Source organism: Catharus ustulatus, chromosome 7, assembly GCF_009819885.2.
Source record: "Catharus ustulatus isolate bCatUst1 chromosome 7, bCatUst1.pri.v2, whole genome shotgun sequence".
NCBI classification, from domain to species: Eukaryota; Metazoa; Chordata; class Aves; order Passeriformes; family Turdidae; genus Catharus; species Catharus ustulatus.
This window is the reverse complement of record NC_046227.1, coordinates 32,282,768-32,309,718: the sequence shown is the minus strand read 5'-3', so window position 1 is coordinate 32,309,718 and position 26,951 is coordinate 32,282,768. Positions and strand designations below refer to the sequence as shown.

Below are 26,951 nucleotides of genomic sequence, written 5' to 3'. Positions count from 1 at the left end.
GAGGAAGGAGCAGGTTCTTAGAGCAGTTCTTTTTCCCTGCTGGTAACTTTGCAAATCAATGTAACTGAGGCTTTTCCTTTAGAGATGGAAGCAGGAGCACAGGGAGCTCCTGGACACTGCTGTGCCTGACAGAACGGTCAGTGTCTGATTACAGTGCTGCTGGGAGTCAGAATATCCATCCACTCAGGACAGGAGCTGGCACTGGCACCTGGGGACAAGAAATTCCATCTCCTCTGGCTGCTCTGAGGAGTACACTCCATCCTCAAGTACACTCTGAAGGTTTTCTGCTCTTACGCTCCTTTCCGATCTGAACTTTTTCAAAAGAAATATCTGTTTTTGATGCATGGAACAGCCAATAAAAGCATCATTGGGAAATTTATTAACGCTACTGCAGAGCTGTTCAGCAGGGATGATAGCTTGTACTGGTGAGGAGGGCTGTGAGTGGAGAATAATGTGGAGTGCATTTAGATTGATACGAGGGTGGAGGGAAGCACATATCAGAAACATAAAGTATGTACTCGCTCCTCTTATCCATCACAAGTATTTAATCTAGGGAACGCTGCTGCTCGCTCTGTTTACTTTGTAAGTGAAATCCAGAGATGAAAAAGAAGAATCTAATATGTTTTTCTGACAAGGGTAATGTTAAATCATGAACAATTTGGGATGTTTCTGTAAACTTTTGTGATATGTTGCGTTCCTTTGTTTTCCTTCAATTTTGGTCAGCTTGTTCTGAACAAAAGCTGTTACCTAAACAAAAATATATTATTATTACACTTACTGATGTGCTGTCTAAAGCAAAGCTATATTTTAGTCTTTCCTTCCACTGGGAGAAAAGAAAGCAAGAGAAAACAGCTGAATACATAGATAAAAACCAGGAAGGTAAAGCAAAAGTCATATTTGTAGCCTTATATTCAACAATAAATTCAACTGCAAAGAATTTTAGTTGCGTTTAATTTTTTATATATATATTGTAGCTTGTTTACTCAATTATGGTTTGGTTTGTGGGTTTTTTCAGGTCCGGGTTATTGTGTTTAATTGGATTCCCATTAGGAAATAAAGAAAAAATTTGTTTTAAAACTTACATATGGAAAAGACTTATTCAGATCACAGAGATGTCAGTGGTTACTCCTGTACTGAGAATCATGCAAGACACAGTTACTGCACATTATACTTAACATCTGTGTCTTTTACACATCTCAGATTTTGCTAAATGAAATAGGTTATAAAATATATCAAAAGATACTGCAAATTTTCAAAGGCTTTATTTGGAAAAAAGAGGTCATGGTGGGGGAGAAAGAGGAGCAAGGTGACACTGGAAAACAAATTTAAACTTACTGGAATGTTAAGTCTGTAGTGCTTGGAGCAATTTTTGCCTTTTTTCAGCTTGTGCAGTCAGACTGAGCTGTTTGTGCATAGCTTGAGGCTGTTTTTTTAAATGAAACTACAAATAAACCCTCAACTACAGTTTTTATCTTCATCAGCAGTCTAGAAATTCTCATTTCATAGTGCTCACAGTGAATAGTGTTGAACACTAGGGGGTCCTCACTGGAAAAGACATTCTCCAAGAATGCATCAAGATTGTAGAATGGTCTTGCAAGGAAAAGTGTTCACAATTTATAAGTACACTGGTGTGGTTTGACTGCAGCTGGCAGCCCCACTCCAGCAGGATGTGGAGAGGAGAATCAGGAGGGTAAAAGTGAGATAGCTCATGGGTTGAGAAAATAATAATTTAGCAATTGACATTACAAAAACATGTTATAACAAAACAACAACAACAAACAATTGTAATGGAAAGGAGAATAACAAAGAGAAATAAAAGAAAGAGAAGTGATGCAAATGTAAGCAACTCCCCACGGCCTGATGTCCAGCCAGACTCCTGCCAGCCTTCCCCCTCTATATTGCTGACCAGGATGCCATATGTTCTGGGACATCCCTTGGGTCACCTGGGGTCAGCTGTCCCTGCTGTCCCCTCCCAAGTCCCTGAGCACCCCCAGCCCCTCGCTGATGGGGTGAGGAGCACAAAAGGCCTTGGCTCCATGTAGGCACTGCTCAGCAGTAATGAAATATCTTGGTGTTGTCAACACTGTTTGCAGCACAAATCCAAAACACATAGCAGCTACTGTGAGAAAAAATAACTCTACCCCAGCCAAAAGCAGTGCAAACATAAACAATTCTGTGTATGGATCTGTAAATTGCAGTTTGGGTTTGGAGGAAGAGTCTGCCTGGATTATAGAAAGAGTGTTAGAAGTGTAGGTAGCATACCCAGATCACCACATTCAATCACTGAAATCTAAGATAACTGTTCAGTAAATATCTTATTTAGAAGGTCCTGTGGAAGCTCTGGACACACCACAGAAAGCACAAAGTGTTTTGAGGTGCTGAGTTATCAGCATAGTTTGGATTCTTGGCTGCCTGTTACCACTGTCTCTCTATAAGAACAATTAATAGCTACATTGTGAATATTTTTCATTTTTTCCTCAGTTAAGTGGCTATGAGCAATAATAAGCACTGTTTAATTATATATTCTACATATATTTTATTCTTGGTCGATTAAAGTGTGATTAAAGTGTGGTTTTGGAAAATTGCAGGCATGACTCTCAGAAGAATTTGAATTTGTTGCCATTGCAAAGTCTTTGTCTCCAATTTCAGAAGTTGAAGAATTAAAATAATTCAGAGAAGAAGATCCCACTCAGGCATCACGATCTGACACCCAAAATTGAAATAGAGATCTTTTGTATCTGTGGGATCCTTGCTGCATTGCATCTGAAAAACTTCACTTCTCTGAAGGACTCATGTTTAACACATGAAAATGATCTTTAATTTCTGAGCAAAAATATAATCTGTAATTATTACTTATCACTTTCCAGATAAGCAATTCATGTCATCCAACACTCATTGGGAAAAATAGCATTTCAAAGATGTTGATCTTTTTAAATTCTTGTTAGGTTTGATCGGATTTTTGTCCCATGTGCTTGTGAAAGTGCTTGTTTGAAATCAGTGCTCTAGATCCCAGATCCAGTTATATCAGTATTAGATTATGCTGTCTTGTATTGTTATAGCCACTTGTCCAGTGCCTAATCATAGTTTCCACTGTAAAAACGACGTTCTAGAATAATTTTGCCAGCTACTTTTTTTTTTTCTTTGTGTGTTCAGACATTTACTCTTCTTGGTTTGAAATTTTACAGCTGCAAATTGAAATATTTTGAAGTGAGCTCTCTTTTTTCCTTTCCTTTTCCATGTGTATATGTGTGGTTCATTCCTAGAAAGAAAGGGCAAAGGACAGACAACTGATGGTGCTACCAAACTTCTAAAGTAATGCCATTTCTGGAATAATGGTTAAGAAATAGCTGGCTAAGTATCCCTTAGACACTTTTCCCTGACAAGGTGACACTTCTTAGAGGAAAGACATTCCAATGACCAATTGTTAGGGTTAGCAGCCTTTTGCCTTTCTTGGAATGAAGAAAGAGGTAATTTCTGAAATAGGAAGTTTGTTCTCTCATCTTTTGAAAGCTTCTCTATGATCTTTCCTATCACTGTAGTTATTCCCTGTTTATCAACACTGAAAACACTTTCTTGTTCAATATTCTGAAAGGTTGGTGGAAGAGAGAAGAGAGAAAATTTGCTTTACATTCCACAGATTCCAGTAAATTATCATTTGCAATTTCAGGTGGATTTTCTGCTATCTTAATTTATTGTTCTTACTTTATTTATTACTGGAAAGAAGGAATATTATACTACTCTTTCTTAGTTCAGCTAACTGAAATCCAGCTTTCTGATAAGTCTCAGTCAGGCCAGGGTATTGTACAGCTTCATAGATCAATGTCATCAGTGATTTATATCTTTTCATTGATCCTGGAGAGCTTGCCATCCCTGGGCTGCAGGGACTTTTCCCATCCCTTGTTTTCTATTGGCCACAGGGCCCATGGTGTTTCATCAAAGGGTTCATCATCAGTGGACTGCTTGTTTGATTTATGGACCAATCTGAATACTTAGAAATCATGGTCAGGGCAGGATGTCGTTTACGATTTGCAAAATGCTGTTGGTTTCAGCAGAGCAGTGACAGTTTAAACCAGCCTGAGAAGCTTACACAATGTGGGACTCAACTGCAAGTTTCTTATTAATTTGTGTGGAACGGGTCTGCAGTGAGCAGCATAATCTTAGTTTCAGTAAGAATTGAATATTTAATATTTTTATTGTCTCTTTGTTGACACAGAGCATTAGAGAAGTAGATGAACCTTTACTTCCAGAACACCATTTTCATCTGTTACCTTTTCCCAGAAATTAAACTGCACTGATCAGCAGGACAGCACTTACTCTGCCTTTGCTGGACTTTGGACCTGGGGAAGATTTTGTGATTCAGTTTGAACACATCCTGCCTGTGACTGTGCAATATGAGGCATGAGCAGAGATTGCTCAGGATTGGCAAAAGATGGATGCTCTTTGTTTGAGATAACACAAGAAGTGTAGGACTCCAGAGAAAAAGGACTAAGCTGCTTTAAGCCATTGTTTGCTGCATTCTCACTCCAGAGCCCTCTGCAGGGTTTGACCAACATCCCACAGGAGATGCAAATTCCCTCTGGCAGGTCTCTGCCCCTTCCTTCTTCCCCCAGCACTCAGCTGCCTTTGATAGTAACAGATCTTGTACACTCAAGAGGTTTCTGTCATCCCAAAAGCCTTTTTCATCCTCCCTCTTCAGGGACTTGACTTTTAGCACTAAGGGTGCTTTACAATTACCTGTTTGCTTTCTGGAGTGTGGATTTTGCACTCTACCCTCACTGGACATCACCCAAGTGGAATTGGTGAATGTGGTGGGGCAGTGCCCTCAGCACATGGCATGTCCAGGCACAGTTTCTAAGGTTAGAAGAGTTTTCCTCTGTTCTGTACCTTTTCCTTGACTGAAATGCTGAAACTCATTTATTCTTGCTCAGTAATAAACTACTTTTGAACTATGTGAGCTGTGCTTAAAACTCAGGCAGGGGTAACAGCAGTGTCATGAGGCATTCAAGTGCTCATCACAGTAAAACAGGATGTGTGTTCCTGAATATGCCACTAGTGTGCAAAGTTCATCTAATTCTGTAATTAGAAGATGAACAGGTTACTTTTTTATGTGGCTGGGATTTACTCTGTGAGAAGCTGCATTACTCTGCTTTCTGTGATGAAATGTCATGACCTGTGCTTTCTTCTACCTGTCCATTGAAATTGCTGCCCTGAGTTTGTGCAGGAAAGGTGACCCTGTGCATATGTTTATGTGTTAGCCACATTCAATTCATGTCACATTCCCTCCTAAAAATAATAGTTTGTACTTGAATTGCATCAGAGAAATACCTTTGTAATTTCTTTCCCCTGAGTTCATTGAAGTGTTTTATCCCAGTGCACTCCTTAGGGCAACTTGAAGCAAAAATGGTTTAATGGCTCTTTCACAGATACTTGATTGTTGCACCAGTGAGTAGCAAGCACAAAAAACCAGAGCCCAAGTACTGTATTTATGGTTCCTTTGTGATCAGGGTAGCAGTAACGTTGGAAACCTGATGGAATGGCTCTTTGGCACCTGTGTTTTGGGGCTCACAATGAGATATTTTCAAGGTTTGTGTAAGGATGTTCAGTAATTAAGCCCATATCATATAAAACATATTCTTGATTAGTTTTAACATTGTGATAGTCAATTTCTAAGCTAATTAATATTTTGAAAATACTTTGTTGTGAATGTAGTCCAGACTGCTGATTTTTAATTTGGTTACCTATATGGGGTTTAGTTAAGGTAATGCCTTGCTGTTAACTCTCAAACAGTTATATCTGCACAGTTATTCAAGCTGGATCAGTTCTTCATGAAAATGCACACTTTTGTGCTTAGAGTGCAGGCTGTGTAGTAGTTATGCAGAAAGCATCTCAGTTATGGGGTAACTCAAAGATTATGAATGTCTGAGCTTTAGTACATAATTATCACAAGCACACAAAGAGGACTAGATGCTCATTGAAGGAATTTTCTAGATTGGTTTTGACACCCAGCATTTAATGTTGATTTACATCACATTTTCCATTCTCAATCTGCTCATGAGTTGTCAGACTGCATCTGCTCATGCAATTAGAGAAGGTGGTTTGCAAGGTAGAGCCTGTCCCTCCTGTGTTGTGCTCTGGTCATGGCTCACTCTCCACATCTGTGGATTGCCCTTTTTCCCTTTATGCTTGCCTTGTCATTTTGGGCAATGTTTTACATTGCCTGCTTGTAGTCTTGGTGTTTTCTTTCTCTATCTCACTGTCTCTGTGGGCAGAGAGCTTGGACAGATAATTGCTGGAGTTAGCAGGATTTGATGTTCAATCCTGTAATTTCTACAGACCTCTGGTAAAACCCAGGAGCCACCATCCACTGAGGAGCTGCAGTTGATCCCAACTCAGGCTGGCTGACTAGAAATAGACTGGGGACTTCTGAAAGTTTTGTTGTCAGTCTCATTCTCTCCAGTTATATGCTAGAGTGGATCTTAAATCAGTATTCATCTGGTAGCAGCTTAATTCTTGGCCCATTAGTTAATAATTCAAATATTAGCTGTCGATGGAGAAAGGTGAAATACATTAGCCATGAACATACTCTAACTTTTCCTCAATAAACTGCTTTATCTCTCAGTGGCAAAATACTACCATTGAAAGCTGGTACATTCAATGTTCATTGCAACTTGTAAAAAAGAAAATGTAAGTTGTTAAAGACATGATGAGTTTTGCTTTTTAAAATTCTGAAGTAGATGTAGCAGTTAGGTTGTGCATACACTTGCAGAATTGGCATAGCATGTATCACAGACCCTTCATGACTGCACTCATTTAGTACTTTAATCATACCACCAGCAACTTGCTCTGTCTTTTTCATTCATATACAAGTGAGAATTGGAGATATTTGCATAGTTAACTTCATTTGCACCTGTGAGTAATGACATTTTTTTTAAATCATTTCAGGAAAAGCTGTCAGAAGACAGTAGAAGATGCATAGAAGGCATGGAAAAAATTCGCACACTGGCAGATGAAGATTCAAGAAGTGAAAGCAGCAGCACTGAGGAGGAAAAGGAAAAAACAAAATTGCTCTTGGAGCGTTTGAAAGCTCTGGAGGTAAGAAGCACAACAGTTTCACACATAAAAGTCCACCCTTCCTCCTGCCTCTTTCATTTCTTGGCTTTGAATCACCCTGTAGTATTAATCTAATCTTTCACAGTTCACCTGATTTCATGTTATGGGGTATTTTTTTTTAGAATTCATTTACCAAGAAGCTTAGAACCACTAAAAGATCCTTCTCTAATGCTGAGCATCACATATCTTTAAAAGGAACTTAATACATTATTTTAATTCCTTTGAGACCATTTAATAAGAAAAATTGGTTTTACTCGTTTTGTTTCAATTATTAATATTGCAAGACTAATATAAGTGGTTTAACAACTGTCATAAAACTAGTTTTGCTCCAGTGTAGTTTATTGCTCATTTTTTAATTGCTGGACTGCTTGCTTGGGAGAGCTCAGGCCTTTTTACTGCTGGACTGTGGAAAATCTATTTCCTTGTAGACCTCACAGAGAACTGCACACTCTACATTTTGAGTGCATTTCCTGAAAATTAGGATCTGCAAAATAGTGCATCTTGTGGTAGCTTCTAGCTAGAGGAAAAGTTTCAAAGTTTTCTAAGGTAGCCATGGACAAGGTGCAGGTAAAACTTTAACCTCAATATATATGAGCTTATTTTGTGCTTCTTGACAGAAGCAAGGGCTTCAATGTCTATGAAAAAAATAAGACTGCATATTTTGATCTAATTTTTAACTACTACAAAGTCATATTTTTCACCTTTCTAGTGTTTCCTCTCTTTTCTTCTGTTCAAGCATCCATGTAACGTTATAGGTGTGGGTAAATGAATGTCTTAGAATGGTCTGAGTGACATTTTGCCTGTGTAAGGTGTTGGTAGACAATAGATTTATCACTCTACATTTTATTTAAGTGTGAAGGCCCTCTTATATGATAATTTTTGGGTTGAGTTGTACTCTGATACATTAAAACTGTATTTTCTTGAGGACTTTCTTAAAAGTAAAATACAAACAGTTACAATCAATCCTGTTTGGATCTAAATACAGGATCTGAAATCTCAAAGGTGTAGGCAGTCTGTGCAATTTTCCTTTAAGGCTTAGACTGTAAAATAAACACATGTAATATTAAATAACTCTAATTTTGCCCAGGGGAGAAAAGAACACATTCTACTGAGTTTTTAAGACATTAAAACTCTTAAAAAAAAGTGCAGTTTAATATATAGTCTTTCTTTATCTGTTGATGGAGAATGATTGCAGACTGCTTGTGGTCTTTTATTTCCAAAATATGCACAATCTCTGTTTGCTTTACCTTGTTCTTAATCAGTCTGCATGACATTTGCAGTTCTTTATGTCCTTGGTTGGTATGGAGGTGTTCAGTAATGTCACAGCCTTTATCAGTTGTGGCAAATTGCCCAAATATCAAATGTGGCACTAAGGACAGGCAGGGTCTGGCTCAGGAAGGGCAGTGGAGATGTCTCCTCACTGCTGTTGGTGTTGTGCACTGGCTTGTTCAAAACCACATATTAGAGAATGCCAATTCTTCAAGGATTAATCTACTTAAATAATGTAAGGAGCTATCAAAGCAGAAAGATGAACTCCAGGGCCAACATTAATTGTGATCCAATATAATCAAAACAAAGTGTTGTTAACTGTGTGTTGTATAACATTATGTATTTTTGCTGTATTTTTCTCTTGAAGAATATAAATTGTAGTGTCAAGGCTTCTTATGGTTTATTAATTAACAGACTTTTTTCAAAGTTATATGCAATTAACTGTTCTAAATCTTTACTATTTTCAGACTAATTGTTCTAAATATTGTATTAGTCTATCTGGAAAGGAACAAAAAATTACCGTTTGTTAGTTTTTTGTGCTCTGGGTGTCAGGATCTTTAATCTTACTTTACATGATTAGATGTTACTGAATTAATCAAATCAGAAAGGCTAATAAAGTGCTTACTGGAGTTGGTCCTCCATCTGTGCCCTCTGGAATCTGAACACTGCCAATAAACAGAAGCTGTTAAAAGTCATAGTCAGTGTGTGACCTATTAATATAATTTCATTAACAGCATCACTAGTAAGAAAGTTTTGGTATCTATTAGTTTGTTTGTTATTCAGCTGTAGCATGTGACAAGCTGGTCTGCCAGGGCATTGTAGAATTATTTCATCCTCTTCCTCCTCAGCTGTGTTCCCATCTTGCTGCTTGGGTGAGCTTCTCTTAAAGTCTCTACAAGGGCACATGTATTATAAATTTACATTTATACACATGTATATAAATGCATTTGACAATGCACTTCTAAGGAAAAGCCTGCACAAGTGGTGTGAAGGTTTTATTCTATAAAAGTTTACATCCAGCAGGTGTCTTTTGTTCTGGTTAATACCTTCTCTCGGCTGCTCACATAAAAAAATTGGGTAAATCAGCTAATTTTCCTGTGGATGAAGTGCCCAAAGAGAAAAGCTATCCTCCAGCACAGGGATAAATGGGTAGCTCCTCCAGATACATTTACAGATTATTTAGTAGAGATATTTAGTAGATCTGTTACACCTGTAACAGATTATTTGGTTTCTTTTATTTGGAATGTCTGTATGGGAAAACAATTCCTATTTCCATACATAGACCAAATTGTTTCTGCCCTTCCTGGACTACTGATGTAGATGTGAGGTACGTGGTGGTTTTCTTCAGGAGTTTCTGTGACTGGGATAAAAACTCTAGTCATCCTGGTTGGTTGGATCTGGAGCAGAAAATCTAAGAATGAGAAATGGGGCAGAGCTTCATTTTCTCAGAAAACTTTAAATGGTTTCCATATCACAGGAGTTGTATTTAAAATGTCTTTTTTTTCTGCTGTCGATTCTATTGCCAAATAAATTGCAGTAATACCTTTTATGTTTTATTAACTGCTGTTTATCCTAGAAATTTTCTCACTGAACAATACAAATCAGTATAATAAAGTACCTTTGTAGTCAGCCCAAGTGAAAGCTTACATATACTTTGATAAGAGATATCTACACACATTCTCCCATTGCTCCTTTTGCCTATAATTTTTTTTACATCCTTTATCATTTACAGCAAATTCTATTTCCACTCTACTGACTGATAAATACCATACGTTTCTAATCAAATGAAACAGATGACAAATAAAAAATGGTTCACACCATCTTGTGTCCTATTTGACATAGTTGAAATTAATTGTGATTTCCTGGATATCAAAATTTCTTTGTGCCTTCAGCATTTTTAGTTGGCTGCTCTTGAAATGCCATTTAATTTACTTCAGTAGTTATGATCAAATGCCTTCTAGCTCTTACAAAGAAAAAAAGCATTCTCTGATATCTTCTCTGTGTATTTGGAGTCCTGCAAAAAAAGAAATATTAAAGAAATATGGTGAATAGCATATGAATTCCGTGGTGGAATTTCCTTTTTTAAATTCTGCTTTCATCACCAGAAGAATTGCATTTTTTTTTTAAATTGTAGCCAGAAATATACAAAAAGTATAATTTATTCTGGACATGCATCAACCCCCATATAGCAATTCCAGATTTTTTTCACCATTTTCACAATTACTGTAAAACAATAATGTTATATTTCCAAAGTCACATGCAGACAAGTTGGAGATTTTTCACAAAGCCTTAATTTGCTCTCCTGGGCATGTTAGGTGTTATATGGATTTTCATTTCAGGATTGTCTACTATTTCTTTTTTCAGCAAGAACAATTTACACATTTACAGTCCGCAGAGGGAAGCTTTAGGAATATTCTGTGTTGGACAAACAGTGTCTGTAAAAGCCTTAAGAGTGTCCCAAAGCTTTGTTATCCTATATGGAGCTGTGGGTTCTCTGCCCCAATTTAGCCTCAAATGACTGAAATACAAGCACCAAGCACGTGCATAATTGCAAGTGATTTAAACTGATATACAGCATTAATGTCAGTCTTAATCTAAACATGTCTGTAAAAGCTATAGTTGCTTTGATTTTAAAAATTTAATCAGTGGTAAATACTGTGTCAGCTTTGAAGGCTTATTAAAGTCTGTCATTTGCACAGACATTTATGCAGGGAGGGTAATTCAGTATGAATTAACCATGTCTGACTCTATGAAATGTTCCAGCTCTTTTGGACATCCTCCTTTGCAACTGCAGCAGTGCAACTTGCTTAGAAAGTATTTGCTTGTGGCTGCTCAGGAAGTGGCTGGGACAGTGCACAGCTAGCACCTTGTTAAAACCACAGTATTTGCATTCAAAATAAAATCAACAAAGAGGAGGTTCCCCTGGTTTGCTGAGTGTCCTCTTCCCCAGCTGCAAGGGGCACGAGTTCTTTTGGCCACAGAAATACTGATGAGGGCTGCCCCCAACCTTGCATTTTCCAGCAAACCACTGGGGTAGCATTGGATTGTAACCTTGAAGTTATTGAATGAAAAGCCTAATTCATGTGTGAAAATCTCATTGCTCGCGGGTGAGTGAGGCTCAATGGAAGTCTCAGTGAACGAAGCTGCAGTGGCAGCAGTGTCTGCTGGGGCAGAATCATGAAACCACTCTGATTTTAATTATAGAGTTTTGCCCTCTCACCCTTTGCAGTTTATCATAGAAAGATGTGTTTTGTTTTAATACATTGAGCTTTGGGAGAAAACTCACTCAGGATAATAAGCTAAATGTTCAAATATATTAGAGGAGTAATTTCCCTTGTATCATCACCATTAAACAGATGAGGAAGTATGTCAAGTATTTCCCATATTATGTTTTTACTATTCTGCAGAGGAAGAAAGACATGATAGCAATGAACTATGAACTATAAAAAAGAACTATGAGAAGGGTACGTAATTCTTCTGGGTAGATTGAAAAGATAACTTTGAATTGGATGCTGCTGGTTTTTATTTTGCTCTTTATTTTCTCCGCTTTATTTTTATTTTAATGATTTTCCATTTACTGCAATGTAAAATGGTAAGAAATCTAATATTTATTTTATTTTCCATGGAAAGAAACACACCATATGCAGAGGCAAAGAGCCTGAGTTTCTGAAAATATCTGTGAGGAAAGACTTCTTGTTTATTGAAAGTCAGCTGATTCACTGGTGTATAGGAAATGTGAATCACTTGACTTAAACGCATAGAAAAATCATGAAACTTGTAAGTATTTTGTAGCAACATTCTAAAAATTTTGTAGCAGCCAGTCTTGCTCCAGCCCATGTGTTTAATCTGATTCAGCCAGAAACTTCTTCTTAGCCCAATGCCTTGGCCATCCACATAACTAGATTCATTATGCTGATTTGTCACCAAAGACCAACCTACTTAATTCTAATTATTGGATTATTTTACTTTAAATCTTTTCAGTAGGATACTTTTGTAATTAGTTTTCTGAGCTGTGCCTAAGAACTCTTTTTTTTTCCTAGCAAGAGAGCAGACAATGAGGCAGGGAAAGTCTTATTTCCAAATTTACACAGTGGCTGATAATGAATCAGCAAAGAATTGCATCACTGGTTTAAAAACCAGCCCAGTTTATTCCAGCTCTTTCCAGATAACAATATTGGCAAACTGTTTCAGCTTTCCAATAACTGAGTAAAATTTAAATGAAAACCAAACAAGTACATCAAGCTGAATGTTTTCTATAACCTGTTGATGCTTGAGCTCATCTACTGTAGCTTCTCAGTGGCTCAGTTGTTCTTGGGGACACAAATCTCATGGTTGTTACCTATTTCTCATTTCCTTTGTTCCCTGGGCTGCTTTGTTTCTGCTGTTTGTGCTGCCCTGCTCCAGCTGGAGTCCTCAAAGCCGTGTCCTTCCCAGATGTTTGTACCCCTGCTGCCAGTTCACATCTTCCTCCGTGGCTTTTCCAGCCATCCCACAAGGGTGTGAGGCTTCATAGTTGGCACAGAGTTATCTGTTGGGATGTTACTGGAAAGAATATCCTCATATGGATGAGGAATAATAGAAACCTCTCCTGAGCAGACAGTTCAGTTCAGTTAGTATGTGGTGAGTATTTAAGAGAAGGGGATTTATTTCTTGCAGACATTTAAAATATTTATCTTTCTATTTTTCTTTCTCCTTTTATTTTTTTTTCCTAAGCCAGTTGAAATTCATGGCAATTTCTCTTTTGGCATAGAAAAATCAAGATGACCTAGTAGGGATATGAATTTACAACAGGGGTGTTGAAAATAGCTCTGCCCACTGGATGTAAGAAGAGCTGTTCAGATTTACTCTGTCACTGCTGTAACCATTTCCTGCTATCATTAGTGACAGACTTCTGATCCACTGCTCACCAAAGAGCTCCATCTCCTGAAATGGGAGACTGCCTTGATAAAAATAACTGTACACTAAGGCATTGTCCCCATGGTTCAAGAGGAACAGAGAAGGCCATGCTTATCTGCATTTTTCTCACTATTCAGTTCAACAGAAACTTAAAATGCTTTCTTAAAATCAACCACGGTGCCTCCTGGGAATTTTAGTCTGAGTTACAAACAGTATTGCTTTCTTTTCTGATTGAGTCTAAGGGAAGATAAAAGAATATCAAATTGCATCTCCTGACACATGGCAGTGGTTCAGAAGTTAAATGTTTTGGGTCACAACATGCAGAGCTTCTGAGGTTTTAGCACATGCTGAAAAGGTAAAAGCTTCCAGATTAGCTCTCTGTTGTGTACTCTGAGATACTCACAAAGCAGTAATATACTGAAATAAACTAATTCAACCAAGTGCTCAACAGAGTATGCTTCAACTCTTACTCCTGTTCTGTTGTGTCTTAAAGCAGCATTTAATTGTTTTAAGGGTGTCATTGTGTCATACCCCATCAAGTACTCGTGAATTTTGCTGTGTATCAGAATTTTTCTCCTTTAGCCTGCTCATGCAGGAAACAGGTTTTAATGAAAGTTGCTTTCTAGCTTCATCACACACATCAGTGTACCCCAGTGAGGTACAAGGCACATAGGAAAGGAGTGAGTGACTTGTGCTGTTCCTCATTTCCCTCTTCTCAAGGCAGTATGATATAAAATGCTCTTTTCCAGGACAGTGAATCCAACATCTTACAGGTGGGAGAAAATGCGATATATACATATGTCTTACATGCAATTTTTTACTTCACTTTAGTATTTTAGGCAGGGTATTGTTTAGCATATCCTTTAGTTCACCTGCAGTGGTAATTTTTTCCTAAGTTTTGGAGCATGCGGTTGTAAAATTATAGGTATACTATAGAATCCTCAAGACAGTATTTTCAGATCTGGAAATTTTATTGAAAAAAAATGAGAACATAGATAAGCATTTAATGTTTATTTTACCACAACCAAATGAAATTACATATAGTTTTTGTAAAAAACAGGTTATAAATTATTTTTTCCTAGGATTTTCCAAGTTCCAGTCCAATGGATTTTTTGTTACAGCTGTCTACCACAGAGAAAACCCTGTGGTACTTAGCTGGCTGACATAACAACAGGCTTTAAATAGTTCAGAGTATTGAATATGGCCACAAGAATAATGATTTGGTGCCAGAAGGATCTGAGGAATAGGTGTAGTCAGTGAAGAAAAGGTAAGTCACAGAAGTCAAGGAAAATCATCTCGGTTTTATTAAACCTGTCAGATTTTCTCTATTGTAATGAATGTTAACTGTATTCTGCACACAGTCCTTGCTAGGTTGAAGTGAAGGAATCTATTTCTGTCTGCCTTTTATAATCTAATGACAGTTTTTCAGTGCCCTTCTTTCCAAGAGTGGTGCCTTCTTGCAGATAACCAGCAGTTAATGTAACTTCCCTTTTTTAGCAATCAGGCATGTGGTAATTGAGAATCCACTCTCCCCGTGCAATGGAATGAGATTTTCCAACACTGTGTTATAGATCTAGGTGTCTGTGTTTATCCCCACACATCCATCACTGCAGAGTGAGACTCAGTAGTTTTTTCAATAGTTTCTCTCAGCTGTGCACTCTGGGCCTGGCTCTGCACAAGCCCTTTCTGTGAGCCTGCTCATTACTCACAGTGGCACTTGTTTCAGAGGAAAGCTTCTATGTGACAGAGAATTTTAGACTCATGCCCTATATTTTTAATTTGCATACTAATGCATGCAATTTGGCTGACAGTAATGACAGTTCTACAGTTCATAAACTAAATAAATAGTTGCACTTCATTTCAAACTGATACTATTTTAAAATTCCTAGTATTCTATGGATGTTCTCCACTGGCTGCATAGAAAATACCAATTAATTTACTTCAGCTGAATCCCTTACAACTCTTTACTTACCACATAGTAAAATAATTTCTCTTTTAATTTCTCCTTACTAACCTTGAAAATGCTGCAACAGTATTGATGTCTCATCATGATGCACTTTTTCTTGATTTCTTTTTTGTTCTTCTCATAGAAATACAGCATTGGAGATTATAGAAGGGATTCTGGGCAGGTATATTTACACTCATACACTGGAATTAGGGGCACTGTGCTGAATTCCAGCCTGTAAGGGTTGACTCCTGTGTTGGGAAATGCTCAACTACACATGTGAAATCTGTATGATTAACATACTCTTGAAATTGGGTATTCACTGACTTTACTGTGCAGCTAATTTGATAGTCCACAGCAGAAAATACCCAAATGAATATTTTTAAGTCTGCTTAATCTGTCACAGTGACAAGCACAGATTTTAAGATTACTTCTAAATATATAGAGAGTATAGATAAATCAAATGTGGAATAGTCTGACATTGGTCCATTATGCATAAAACTGATTTTTGCTGATGGTTCTGTAGATACCTGATTATCACTAAGTGTTAAATTTCAGTGTATAGTAAAAAAAGCTACACATGGATGCATTATAGCCACATGTGGATAGCTGCATGCACATTTTAGTGTACAGTTGTCTGATCCAGAAGCTATTGAGTTTCAAGGAGAGTTTTGTTTATTCATAAGGACAATATTTTTTTCTATTTGTTTTTGATTTTTATTATACATTTTCACCCCTTCCAGTTAAATTGCCTTTCCCCATATGGGGTCAGATCCTGCATTTTTTTTCACCTTAGGCTGAGCACCATTCCTGTGCTTCCCACATGGAAAAAACAGGTCTGTGCCCCTGCTCTGCCCTTCAGGAATGTTCACTTCCCACCCAGACCAGGAGCTGCCAGCTGGTCTTGCTGACCTCTGGCCATGTTTCCTGTGCAGGTGGAGATGTGGTTACCTTGCAGGGCTCCTGCTGGGATCTACAGGCACATAATGCCATCTAGAGGGCAGAGCTTCTTCCCTTCCTGCAGGAGTAGCTGGGATCCCTGCTGGCCTTCCATCACGTGTGGTGACAGTGCTCATTCATCTTGGTGATTCATGGCTTTCCTATTCCTCTTCTGGGTAGTGTGTACTCAGACATGGCCAAGACGTGGGAATTATTTGGATGTGCTCAATTGGTGATTACAGCTGTTTTCCTTTAATAAGCCTGCAGGGGTTTTTTTTTTGTCTTCAGTCAAATGGTCTGTTCCTCCAGAAAAACCCTTCTGATTTTAAATGTTCTGGGTCTTAAGGTTTAAGTTCTTCAGGAAAAAGTTATTTTCAATAAAAGAAGCAAGTAAGACCTGTATTTTTCATTCAGCTTTTCATTAAACTCTAAATGCTTACACATTGACCACTTTGCTTGACAAAATCCTCTTTAAAGTTGTTGCAGCAACAGTTTCAGATCAGCTGAGAAATGGATGAGAGGGTTGTGCATCATGTGAGACTGCTGTGTGTTTAAACAGAAATTAAAGTATATTCTTCTATTGTGTCTGTCCTGCTGCAAGACCTGGTCAGCATTTCTCTTAGCAGTTAATGGTGATCTGGAAATGAGTGGAGGCTTCTCAGTGAGGAGGTCATGGGGCTGAAACAGCTGAAGTTTCTCCTTCACTGCCTCCAATAGCTCCTCCTTTTTCATCTTTTGTGCCTTATGGAGTTTTCCTACTCAGACCTTCGACATGTCAGAGAAAAGTCTATTGCATCCTCCTTGGTAATTTCCTTCAGTCCTATTTGATGTTATTATACTTTAGCTGCTGCTACCAATAATGACCATTATAATATTCTTTTTGTTAAATAACAATGAGCGCTCTTTCTGTAACTTAAGTCTGATCTGTATCTCATAAAAAGGATTTTGTTAGACATTGCAGTGTCTCCCCAGTGCTGTGCAGAGATTACTGTTACACACATACATGCATAAATTTGATTCTATTAAGGTAGGAGGTGTGAAACAGAGAAAAAGGCTCTGTTGCAAACTTTATAAACAGCATCATCTTTTTATATAATGCCCTGCCATGCAAAGTAGTTCAGGTAGCAGAAGCAGTGGAGCTGCTTTCATTTGAGCTAATGAGATCTTCTTGAGAAGCAGAGAATTGGCCCCAGTAGAGGAAAGCATGAGCAACCTGAGCCAGCTTTAGCAGATCTTTGCAGATAGTGTTGATGACATAACTTCACTTTTAAGGAAACAGTTTTGTCTCCTCCTCTTGCTGTGGCACAATGTAGGTTTCTTTCCATTCCAGTGATGCTTGTCTTTATATTCTTTTTCTCAAATATTTTGCCCTTTGCAGTGACCCCAGGGTAACTATTCAAGATTTTACCCATTTAGAGGAGTAAAAATAGGTATTCTTAGTTCATTGTAAAAAAGAACTTTGCTAGTATTAGGCAAAACCTGTATTTTTCACAGAGACATTGAATAGAAATAAGAGATGAGAATTTCTCCTCTTTTTGAGCAAGTGATTTGGATCACTGGTGACATCTGCCAGGCAGGAATATTTCCCAATTGCAGGCCAATCTGACAGAGCAGTAATGTGATCAGCTTTAGGTATATGTGACATTGCATAGTATTTCATACTTGGATTTATTTTTCTTCTTTTCTCTGCATTTTCCCTTTAGGCCAGTTGATTAATCAGTGATCCTGCTCTTGAATGGGAGTTTGGAATAAGATCACAGCAACATTTCCTCATCTTTGATACTGGTGTTATTATATTTGGCTATCACATTTAGACATGTGAAGGTGGGTGCAGTTCCAGTGGCTGCACTTGAGCTGTGTTTAATTATGTGTGGTGTGAATTTGGCTCATTCTGCAGATTAGGGCTGGGCTGCTGCTGCTGCTTTTCATGCCTGAGCTTCTGACTGGGGCACCACTGAATCCCATCAACTTTGACCTGAAGTATGTGCCATATGGGACTGATTTTCAGCCAAACCTTGTTTTTTTAAGAACTTCTGATTTGCCACATTCTCCCAAAATTGTGGTCTAAGGCATTTCTTGGACCTCCTAGAACACAGTTTGAAGAACAAAATCTGAGACAAATTTTATATGCTGAAGAGTAAAGTTAATAATTGAGAAAGAGTTTCATATAACACAGTGGAATTTACTAATATACAATTGCAATAGAATTTGCTTTCCATGTAGCTGACTTGAATGTATATATTTCTGTACAGGTTTTTATTTTCTGTTTTCATAATATACAAAGCTAGAAAAACACCCAGGTAGAAAAATTCGTCTGGCACATCTCTTTTGAGTGGAGGAAGAAGTTCCCAACAGGCCTCTCTTTTTATTTTGGGGTTGTGGGATACATTTTTGTCCTGGCAGTTGACTTCCTTAGGGCTTCCCTATTAATGTTGGACGATATCCAGTTGTAATTGTGTGTTTGCCTTGGGAGTAGTGCAACTGGAGCAGATCCTCAGACCTGTGCTCTGTACATTTTGGGGAGTCACTCTGACTGCAGGTAAGCCCAGAAGTAGCTGGAGCTCCTCTTCCCATCTCCTGTAAGAGAATCTCAGGATTGGATCCAAGGCCACCCCACAGTGTGAGCTGCAGCCTGGTCAGTGATGATCAGAAAAATCCCTGGAGATGAGGACACTCACAGCCCATCCAAGCCAAAAAGCCAATGTGGATGGACCTGATGTCAGCCAGCTCAGTAGGAGACATTTCCATTTGTGATCCTAGTCAGATGCTGCCACATCAGACAGTTTCCATGAGATCCTTATCCCATCTTCTCTAAGAGAGCACAGTCTGCACAGGGCAGAAAAAACGATGAAAAAAACCTCTAATATGCTGAAAAAACCTCTAATATGCTGAATCTTTTAAAAGACAGAATTTGAGGCCTGGGCTGTTGTTCTTCTGGATCAAATGCAATTAGTCTGCAAATTCACTCTAGAAGATTAAAAATGGAATAAATCAGAACTTTCAATTTAACAAATGTCAGTGCAGAAGCCACACATGTTTCTGTGTGGAGCAAGGAGCATTGCCTGAAGTACAAAAGAGAAAAATGTTCAAAGCTCTCAGGAGAAACAGAGTGATGTTTGCAAATAGAGTTTCATTTCAGCCAGCAAGAAATGAGCAGTAATTTTGTGATTCGTTGTTAGGAGCTGGCTGGTGGCTACAAAACAATTGCTGCACGTTATGTGGCATTTGATGCTCTCCATAACACAGCACCAATCCCTGTCCTGCTCCACTTGGCTTCACAGCTCCTTGGCTGGGAGGGACAGAAATCACTGAAGCCATCCAGAGAAGTTAATTCTGAAATACCTGGGGAGGCTGACTTATGGGTGACTTCTGATGGAGAGAGTGGAATTGCAGGAAACTTTGCCTTCAGGAATAACTGAGTGCTCCCATGTAGTTAAAACAGGAAAACTTGTTATAAATTTATGTTGTGAACTGTGAAACAGGTGACATTAATAGCTTATTGTGGTGAAAGCTTTTAACTTGAAGTCTTTAAAGGAACAGTAAAATGATTCCACATAGGAGGAGGAAAAGAATATATTTCATATTTTATTATGTTTAAAAATGCTTTGTGGCAATATCAATTACAGCATCACATAATTTTTAAATCTATTGCATAGTACAACAAAGAAAAGTCATTCTTTTTCTCGGAATTCAAATTAAAGAAAGCTCAAGGGACATTTCTTAAAGTGGAAAACCAGTTGTATGTTTTACTTTTTCCATTTCAGAAAAACTCATACATGTTTCTTTGGAAAAGGAAAAAGAAAACCAAATTATTTTCTCACTTGCATAGCAGAGAACTGGTATGAATTTCCCATCACCCCACCAGTGAATGTGACATTCAAGTGTATGGAAGCAGTGTTTTCCAGACTGTCAGTTTAAATAATTCTATTTCATAATTACTTTTGTTTGAATTAGGATAAATAATTGGGAAAAAATATTTCTTGATAAATATTCAGCATCCACTTTCTCTGAGGTCAGAGCAAAACATCTGTTGTTTTACTATCCAGTGAGATCCAAAATAACAGGGTGTGGGATACATTTGTGTTGTAGGTTGTACATTAAATGAGGGCACAAAAAGCAGGAAGGCAGTAAAGTCTGAATATTTTGTTTCTATCATCAGCCCCCATGAGCAAAATCAGTTGTGTAATTTCCTTGGGGGAGTGGAATGGGTGAGTGAAGAGGAGGTTGGTGTTGGTGTTCCTTGAAGGTGGTGCCAAATTGAGCTCCAAATTTTTTACTGTTTACTATAATTTAATAGCAGCCCTTTGGTTCAGGTGCACTGGGCAGCCTGGAAGCACCAGTTACAGCATTAAAGCAATTTTTTTTGCACTGACCTGTGAAATTATATTTTATTTTCAGTCCGATGTTATTAGAAAAAAAAATCATAGAAAAACTACTTTAAAGCTGCTCTTTATAGATAGGCGTTCTAGAAATTAAAAAAAAAAAAAAAATCCTAAATATACTTAAGATAATCCTTGTCTTCCTGATACTTATTTTCAAGGTTTTGTACCTGTGAAGGCAGTTTGTCCCTTGGTCTTCCTTTTCCATTTTCACTTCCCAAGAATCAGCAGTAGTATTTCCATATTTTCTCTGAATGTCTCAGAGACAAGAGGGGTTCAATAAGAAGTGTTTTCTGCTGGGATAAAGTGGTCCAAACATTAATTTTCATACACAGATCTGAAATGCCCTATTCTTTTCAACCTCCCCATTAGATGAACCTTGAAGCTTTGAGTGCTGCTCAGGTGTGGATAATGGAATCACAGCAAGTACAAAACTGTCACAGTGTCAGTGAGCTCATGGTCAAAATTGCCCAGCTTTGAAGGATAACTCATTTACAGTAAATTCTGAAGTGGCCTCCCTTTTTGCTTGAAAACTGTCTTCAAATACATGAGTTTTTCTCAAGATCTGAAATTAAAAAAAAAAAAAAAAGAAAATAAAAATAAAAAACTACCTTTTAAAAACTTTCTTTTTTTTTTAAGTGGTTGCCATATACATAATATCAGAAGGATTCAAAGCCAAAATTTAGCTATTGGTTTCAATGTCACTCCTAAATTTGACAAAAGTCTTCTCCAAAATGCTTCCTTGCAAAGCAAATATTTCATCTGAAAATTACTGCACCATAAATTTTTTATTGAGCTTCACTGCTGGGTTTATAGATGGTTTTCAACTATTCTTTACTAATTTCAAATAATTACTATTTCAAAACTTAGAATTTCCCTTGGCAGGAAAAATTGAAACAAATGCAGCTGACCAAATCTGATGTGATTGGCTCCTATGACAGTTTTCAATGCTTAGATATGTGTCACATACAAGTAGATATTAAACACAAAATGCCATTTTGGATTAATCAACTCCTCACCACTTGCCTTTGATTGTGTTAATTGTAGGAATCTTAGTTTGACTTGTAATTTCAGGATCTCAGACCTTTTTTCATGGACCAGGGATTTTTATTTCTTGCATAGAAGAAATAACTGCCTGTGAATATTGCATAGTGAAGCACAGTAAGTCTGTCAGAGTGAAATGCTCTCAGTTCTTAAGGAGAGCAATTCCATAAGGGAACAAATCACTTAAAACAAGAAGGAGGGGAAAAAAGAATGGGATGGGAATCCTGATGGGGCTTTTGGCTCCCCGTGCTTGTACTTCTATGCTTTATCAAGTGTAGATGTGTTATACAGACCATGTCTTTAACTTCAGAAAATTCAGTCATATGCTGACTGTCTCTGCCTCTTCAGATCTCTTTTACTCCTCATGCTCAAAAAGAAAAAAATTTATATGGGATCATTTGGAAGAGTTTTTTTTTGGGAAAAAAAGGCATCGTTCATAATTTTAACCCATTTGTACAAAGGCCTGTATTGCCAGTGCTTTACCAATGGAAATGTTGAGAGTCTATTATTATCTCTGTAAATACTGGTAGAATTTGCTGTTTTCTACAATTTGCATGCAGGTAAACATACAACTCTATTATTGATATATCTGTTAGTTGTAGCCTGGGTGATTATTTGCTTGAAGACAAACCTGTGCTTATAATGCAGTCTGTTTTGCTAGATCTATTCCTAACCTTCTTAAAATGTCAACTCCAAACATTTCTGTGGTATCAGAAGGGAAAATGTTGAGTTTTAAAGGCTTGTCATTCTTAACTACTTTAGAGTTAGGAGAAAAAAAAAAAAAGGCTAATATTGCCATTCTTGGCCAGCCCCAAATTCTGAGAGGAAAAAAAAAAAAGGTATTTCACAGAGGAATTCCCAGGAATAAGAGGTTTGCTTTAGTAATTTGTAGAACGTTTTAGAACATTTTTAGTCATTTTTAGAACATTTTTAGAGTAATTTTTCATCAGCAGTATATTAATCTCATTTGGTTCTGGTTTGTTGGATTTGGCTCCTGAAGTTTGTGCATTCATCCAATATAAGTAGATTTAGAGGAATAAATTCAAATTTCCAAAGGGAGCTGTCCTCGTTTAGGTTGGACACCCATTGTTTTGTCTTGTGTGACCTGGGAAATGCTCAGCAGACAGGAAAAGCTCTCTGTGGTTATGAGCCCCACCCAGGACTGTGGGTGGGAGTCCCTCCCTGCAAACTGCTACAAATCTGCAGATAAATGAGCAAGTTCTGTGTTCTGATCTTTGACAGCATGAAATCAACACTAATTTTAAAACTGTTACATAATTTCTGCTGTAAATTCATGTTTAAATACATGAATCTGCTCATCAGTAATTGGTGAGGCATCATAAGAAGCTGCACAGACCTTGGGCTGCTTTTTGTTTGCAACTTTTAAACCCAAGGGTTTTTGTAACCTTAAGTGGTTATGTTGGTTTCCTGATGTTGAATAAATATCTACTGATTTCTGGCATATATTAGAAGGTTGTACTGCCCTCTGTGAGTTACAAACCCAGGGGTAGCACAGCTACAGCAGAGCATGTCCGGGGAGATAGACTGCTTTTGAGATTTAATTACAGTAATTTCACGATTATGAGCCGCACCTGATTATAAGCCGCACGTCCAGGTGTTGGCAGCTGTCTTGAGTTACAATACAGAGTGTGATAAAAGGTATCTGTTCTATCACCATCTCTTGAGGGTGAGGACAGTGATCCTTATCTCAATGCCAGATATTCTGCTAATGGACCATCCATTGAAACCAGGCAGGGCAGTGTTCTTTATCTTTTCACAACCCATCCTTCCTCCAGCCAGTCATTTTCTGCTCATGGCCATTGAGTCCCACTGTGGGACTGATAAAATTACTGCATCCCACTGGAAGTTGCTCCAGCCAGGGGGAAGAGCCCAACATTTCTTACCAAGATAAAAACAGAGGTTTTGGGACACTAAGGAAGCCCCTTTCTCCACTGGACTCCAGAGGAAAACCGGATTTCTCCACATCACCACTGGAACTCCGGAGGGAAACTGCACCTTGTACAGGAGCACTGCTCCAACTGAGCCACATCTGTCACTGCAGGAGGATGCAGCCACCATGGAATGGGACTGCTGCCAACACCCTGCCTGACGGGTGTCAGGTTGTACTCTGACTTTGTCAGGGTTTGGGGTTTGTTCTTTGTAGTACTGTATTTCTATTTTAATTTCCCTAGTAAAGAACTGTTATTCCTAATTTCCATATCTTTTCCTGAAAGCCCCTCGATTTCAAAATTATAATAACTTGGAGGGAGGGGGTTTGTATTCTCCATTTCAAAGGGAAGTTCCTGCCTTTCTCAGCAGACACCTGTCCTCCAAACTAAAACTGCAACTTTTCATTCTTTGTCCATATATAAGCCACACCTGATTATAAACTGCACTTCCAGGTTTGGACCAAAATTTTAGTCAAAATGGTGCGGCTTATAATCGTGAAATTACTATAGTTTTGTAATGGCAAAGAATTAAAAAAAAACATTGTTGAAGTTGTGAATTGCAAGAATGATCCCCACTAGTGCTGCCCAATAAGGTTTAATGTGGCCTTTTTATAGACAGAACTATAATTGACACTGGTATGGTTCTGTGTTTTATTATTTAATATCACATATGTATTACTTCCATGCCGAGTTTTAAGTGAATGGGAATTAAACACCAGCTGAGTATTTCAGATAAAATATGTCAAATGTTTTAAGTGGGGTTAAATATAACAGGCTATTAAAAAATAAAACAGAAAATGATGCTGCTGGAAAGGCTAAGTGTTTTGAAGCAAGGGTGAGAAGCCTGGCTGTCATCATATCACTAATTTTTTCTTTTTGATTTTTGGGTTTTTTACTCCCATCTCCATGATCCAGAGGAAGTTAATTATTATTCCACTAAATTCCCTGATTATTTAATCAGTAGGTAGAACTCCCCAGTCTCAGTGTCCTGGGGATGTAGGGCCAGGGAGCAGAGCTGTTCAGCAGGGAGATGCTCCATGGATGCCCAGGCTTTGATCTGTTGTGGGAAGAGTGTAAAGGACAAGGTGGAAACATCCAAATGTTGACAGGTGGCCTTGAGGTGAAGCTCCCATTTTACTCCTAGAAAAGAGCTGTCTTTACTAATATAAAAGGGACTGGAAAATGGCCAGTGGAAATGCTGTTATAGTGCTAGAATTAAATTAAGGCTTTTGTTGCTACAATTACATTGATTTAAAAGCACAAATGTAATTTTCAGCTCTTCTGACCAGCATAAGTATGGTGTTAAACTTTTCTCTGACAATTTGTTGGATTAGTCTTTCAAAGGACAAATTTTCTGCATAGCAGGGACAGCACCATGCAAAAAGTTCCCTGTGACCAAAGACAGAGAGGTGGTTCAAGTGGTAAACTCTTCCTAGAGCAGCAGCTTACCAAAAGTGCTGCAAGGACCTAAGGAAAAAATGCAACAGCATCACTTCTTACTTTGCCAACAACAGGGTTTGACCTCTCATGCTGTAGGAAGCTGTGACCACAGAAGTATACAAAATCAGAGGCTGAAAGCAGGGAAAAAAAATGCTGAGTACATTTGAAGTGCTTGGACAGCTCTTAATACACTGCACTGGGCATGACAAATGAATGTCTGTGTAAATCAATAAAGCTTTCTGTAAATGGACAAACAGTTTAGTGTGAATAACAAAGGAGTGCACATGGTAACAGTGGGGTAGAATTCTGACAGGGATTTTAAAGTTCACTGTCATAACTTTGTTCCCCTTGACCTTTATTGATGATACCTTCAGAGCATGCTGAGCTGCTAACTAGATGTCCAACCTTTAGACCTTCATCTCCTGCCCATGACTAGATGATCTTTAAAGGTCCTTTCTGATCCAAACCAGCCTGTGGTTCTATGATCTCCTCTTCCCTTAGTGCAAAATGCATATCACTCCCTGCTTTCTTCTTTCTTCTCCCTCCCATCCTTTTGTCTCAACTCTGAGACAAAGCTTGAGTAAGGAAACTATCTTGCACATAATTCTCTTTTAGTCATACTTCTCTTTTATTCATCCATTCTAGTAGAAAATGCAATGTTTTAATTAATTTTGTTGTCATTATAAAAGCTTCTGTTGAAGCATCAGGTGTGTAGGCTTTTATTAACTTTGAAACTGTGGAAACAGCTGCCCCGCAGGAGAAAATGTCTTTGGGAGAGAGAGAAAGCTATTAGCTGACTCAAAGAATTTTTATCATTTCCAGGGCTGTTTTTCATCCTGAAGAAGGAATTAAAATCAGTTGTGAAAGTCTCTTATAATGACTATATATTAGCAGTGGTATCAATTCAAGGCAGCCTGTTTTGTTAAAGCAGTCCAAAGTTGTACCTTTCAAACTCCATCTCATAATTCAGGACCATGTTGTCTCTAATTCAGGGAGCTGGAGGCTGCTTAGCATTATCCAAGCCACCTTTAAATTTTCCAATGTTGGGAGAGAATCTAGTGCAAAATACCCTCTCCCAAACCAGAATTGTGAGGCACTATGTCTATTTTGACATTTTAGGATCCTTGAATCTGGACAAAAGCAGCAGCATGTACTGATGTTTCATTTAGTGGTAAGTTGTGCCATGGTTACCTTTGGCTGACTGAATGCTGCTGTACTCTGTGAGCTGTCCCCCCAAGAAATTATGTTTGTGCCTGAGGTGCTGGTGGCAGGCACTGAGAGTTCATGTGTGCTGGGCTGCATTCATTGTTAGTAAAGCTGGGGACAGAGAATGATTGTTCACTTCTATGTGTGACATAAAATATACATAAATTCCTAGAGGACAGCTGTGCCTAAAAGGAATTACTATAGAAATCAGAAATCAGTGGATGTATCAGAAAGTGCTGCTCTCAGGACTCTCAGTTGCTTGTTCTCAGCAAGCTCAGTTTTCCCTGCACAGTTCCCTGTCATTCATGGATGGGATTCATGGCTGCATTGGGGTCAGAACTGTCACTGCCCCTGCCAGCCTGCAAGGGTGCAAAAGCTTTCGAGCTGTGAGCAGAGAGGGGGACTTCTTCCTGCAGCTTAGCCTTCTCTAAGTGTGGTCTGAAAATAAAAATGGAAATTTAATAGCAGTTTCCTTCGAGGAGATGAACTCTGCTTAACTGGCAAAGGATGCCCAGAATATACAATATGAGAAGAAGGCAGATCCTTTGGAGCAAAAATTGAACAGTCTCACAATAGCATCAAAACCCAGTGATTTCTGTTAAATAAATGAAGGTTTGGATTAGGAGGCAGGGTTTTGAGACTGTAAGTGCTATTACAAATTTTCCAAATGAATACTTTTGGGGGAATGAGGATTATTATCAAGCATTTGGTTGCACTGTAGAGTGATTTAATATATCAAGTACTGGTTTCCCCATGTTGTGGGAACTGGCAGAG

The 26,951-nt window shown here is 38.2% G+C and overlaps 1 protein-coding gene across 8 annotated transcripts in view; it reads left to right on the top strand.

Annotated features, from left to right (window-relative positions):
* NCKAP5 (NCK associated protein 5) overlaps positions 1–26,951 on the top strand; it is a 380,845-nt gene that overhangs the window by 258,287 nt on the left and 95,607 nt on the right. For all 8 annotated transcript variants that reach the window (XM_033064246.1, XM_033064245.1, XM_033064249.1 and 5 more), the window contains one exon: positions 6,943–7,092. In XM_033064246.1, coding sequence (XP_032920137.1) covers positions 6,943–7,092 — 150 coding nt within the window. The remainder of the gene's footprint in view (positions 1–6,942; positions 7,093–26,951) is intronic.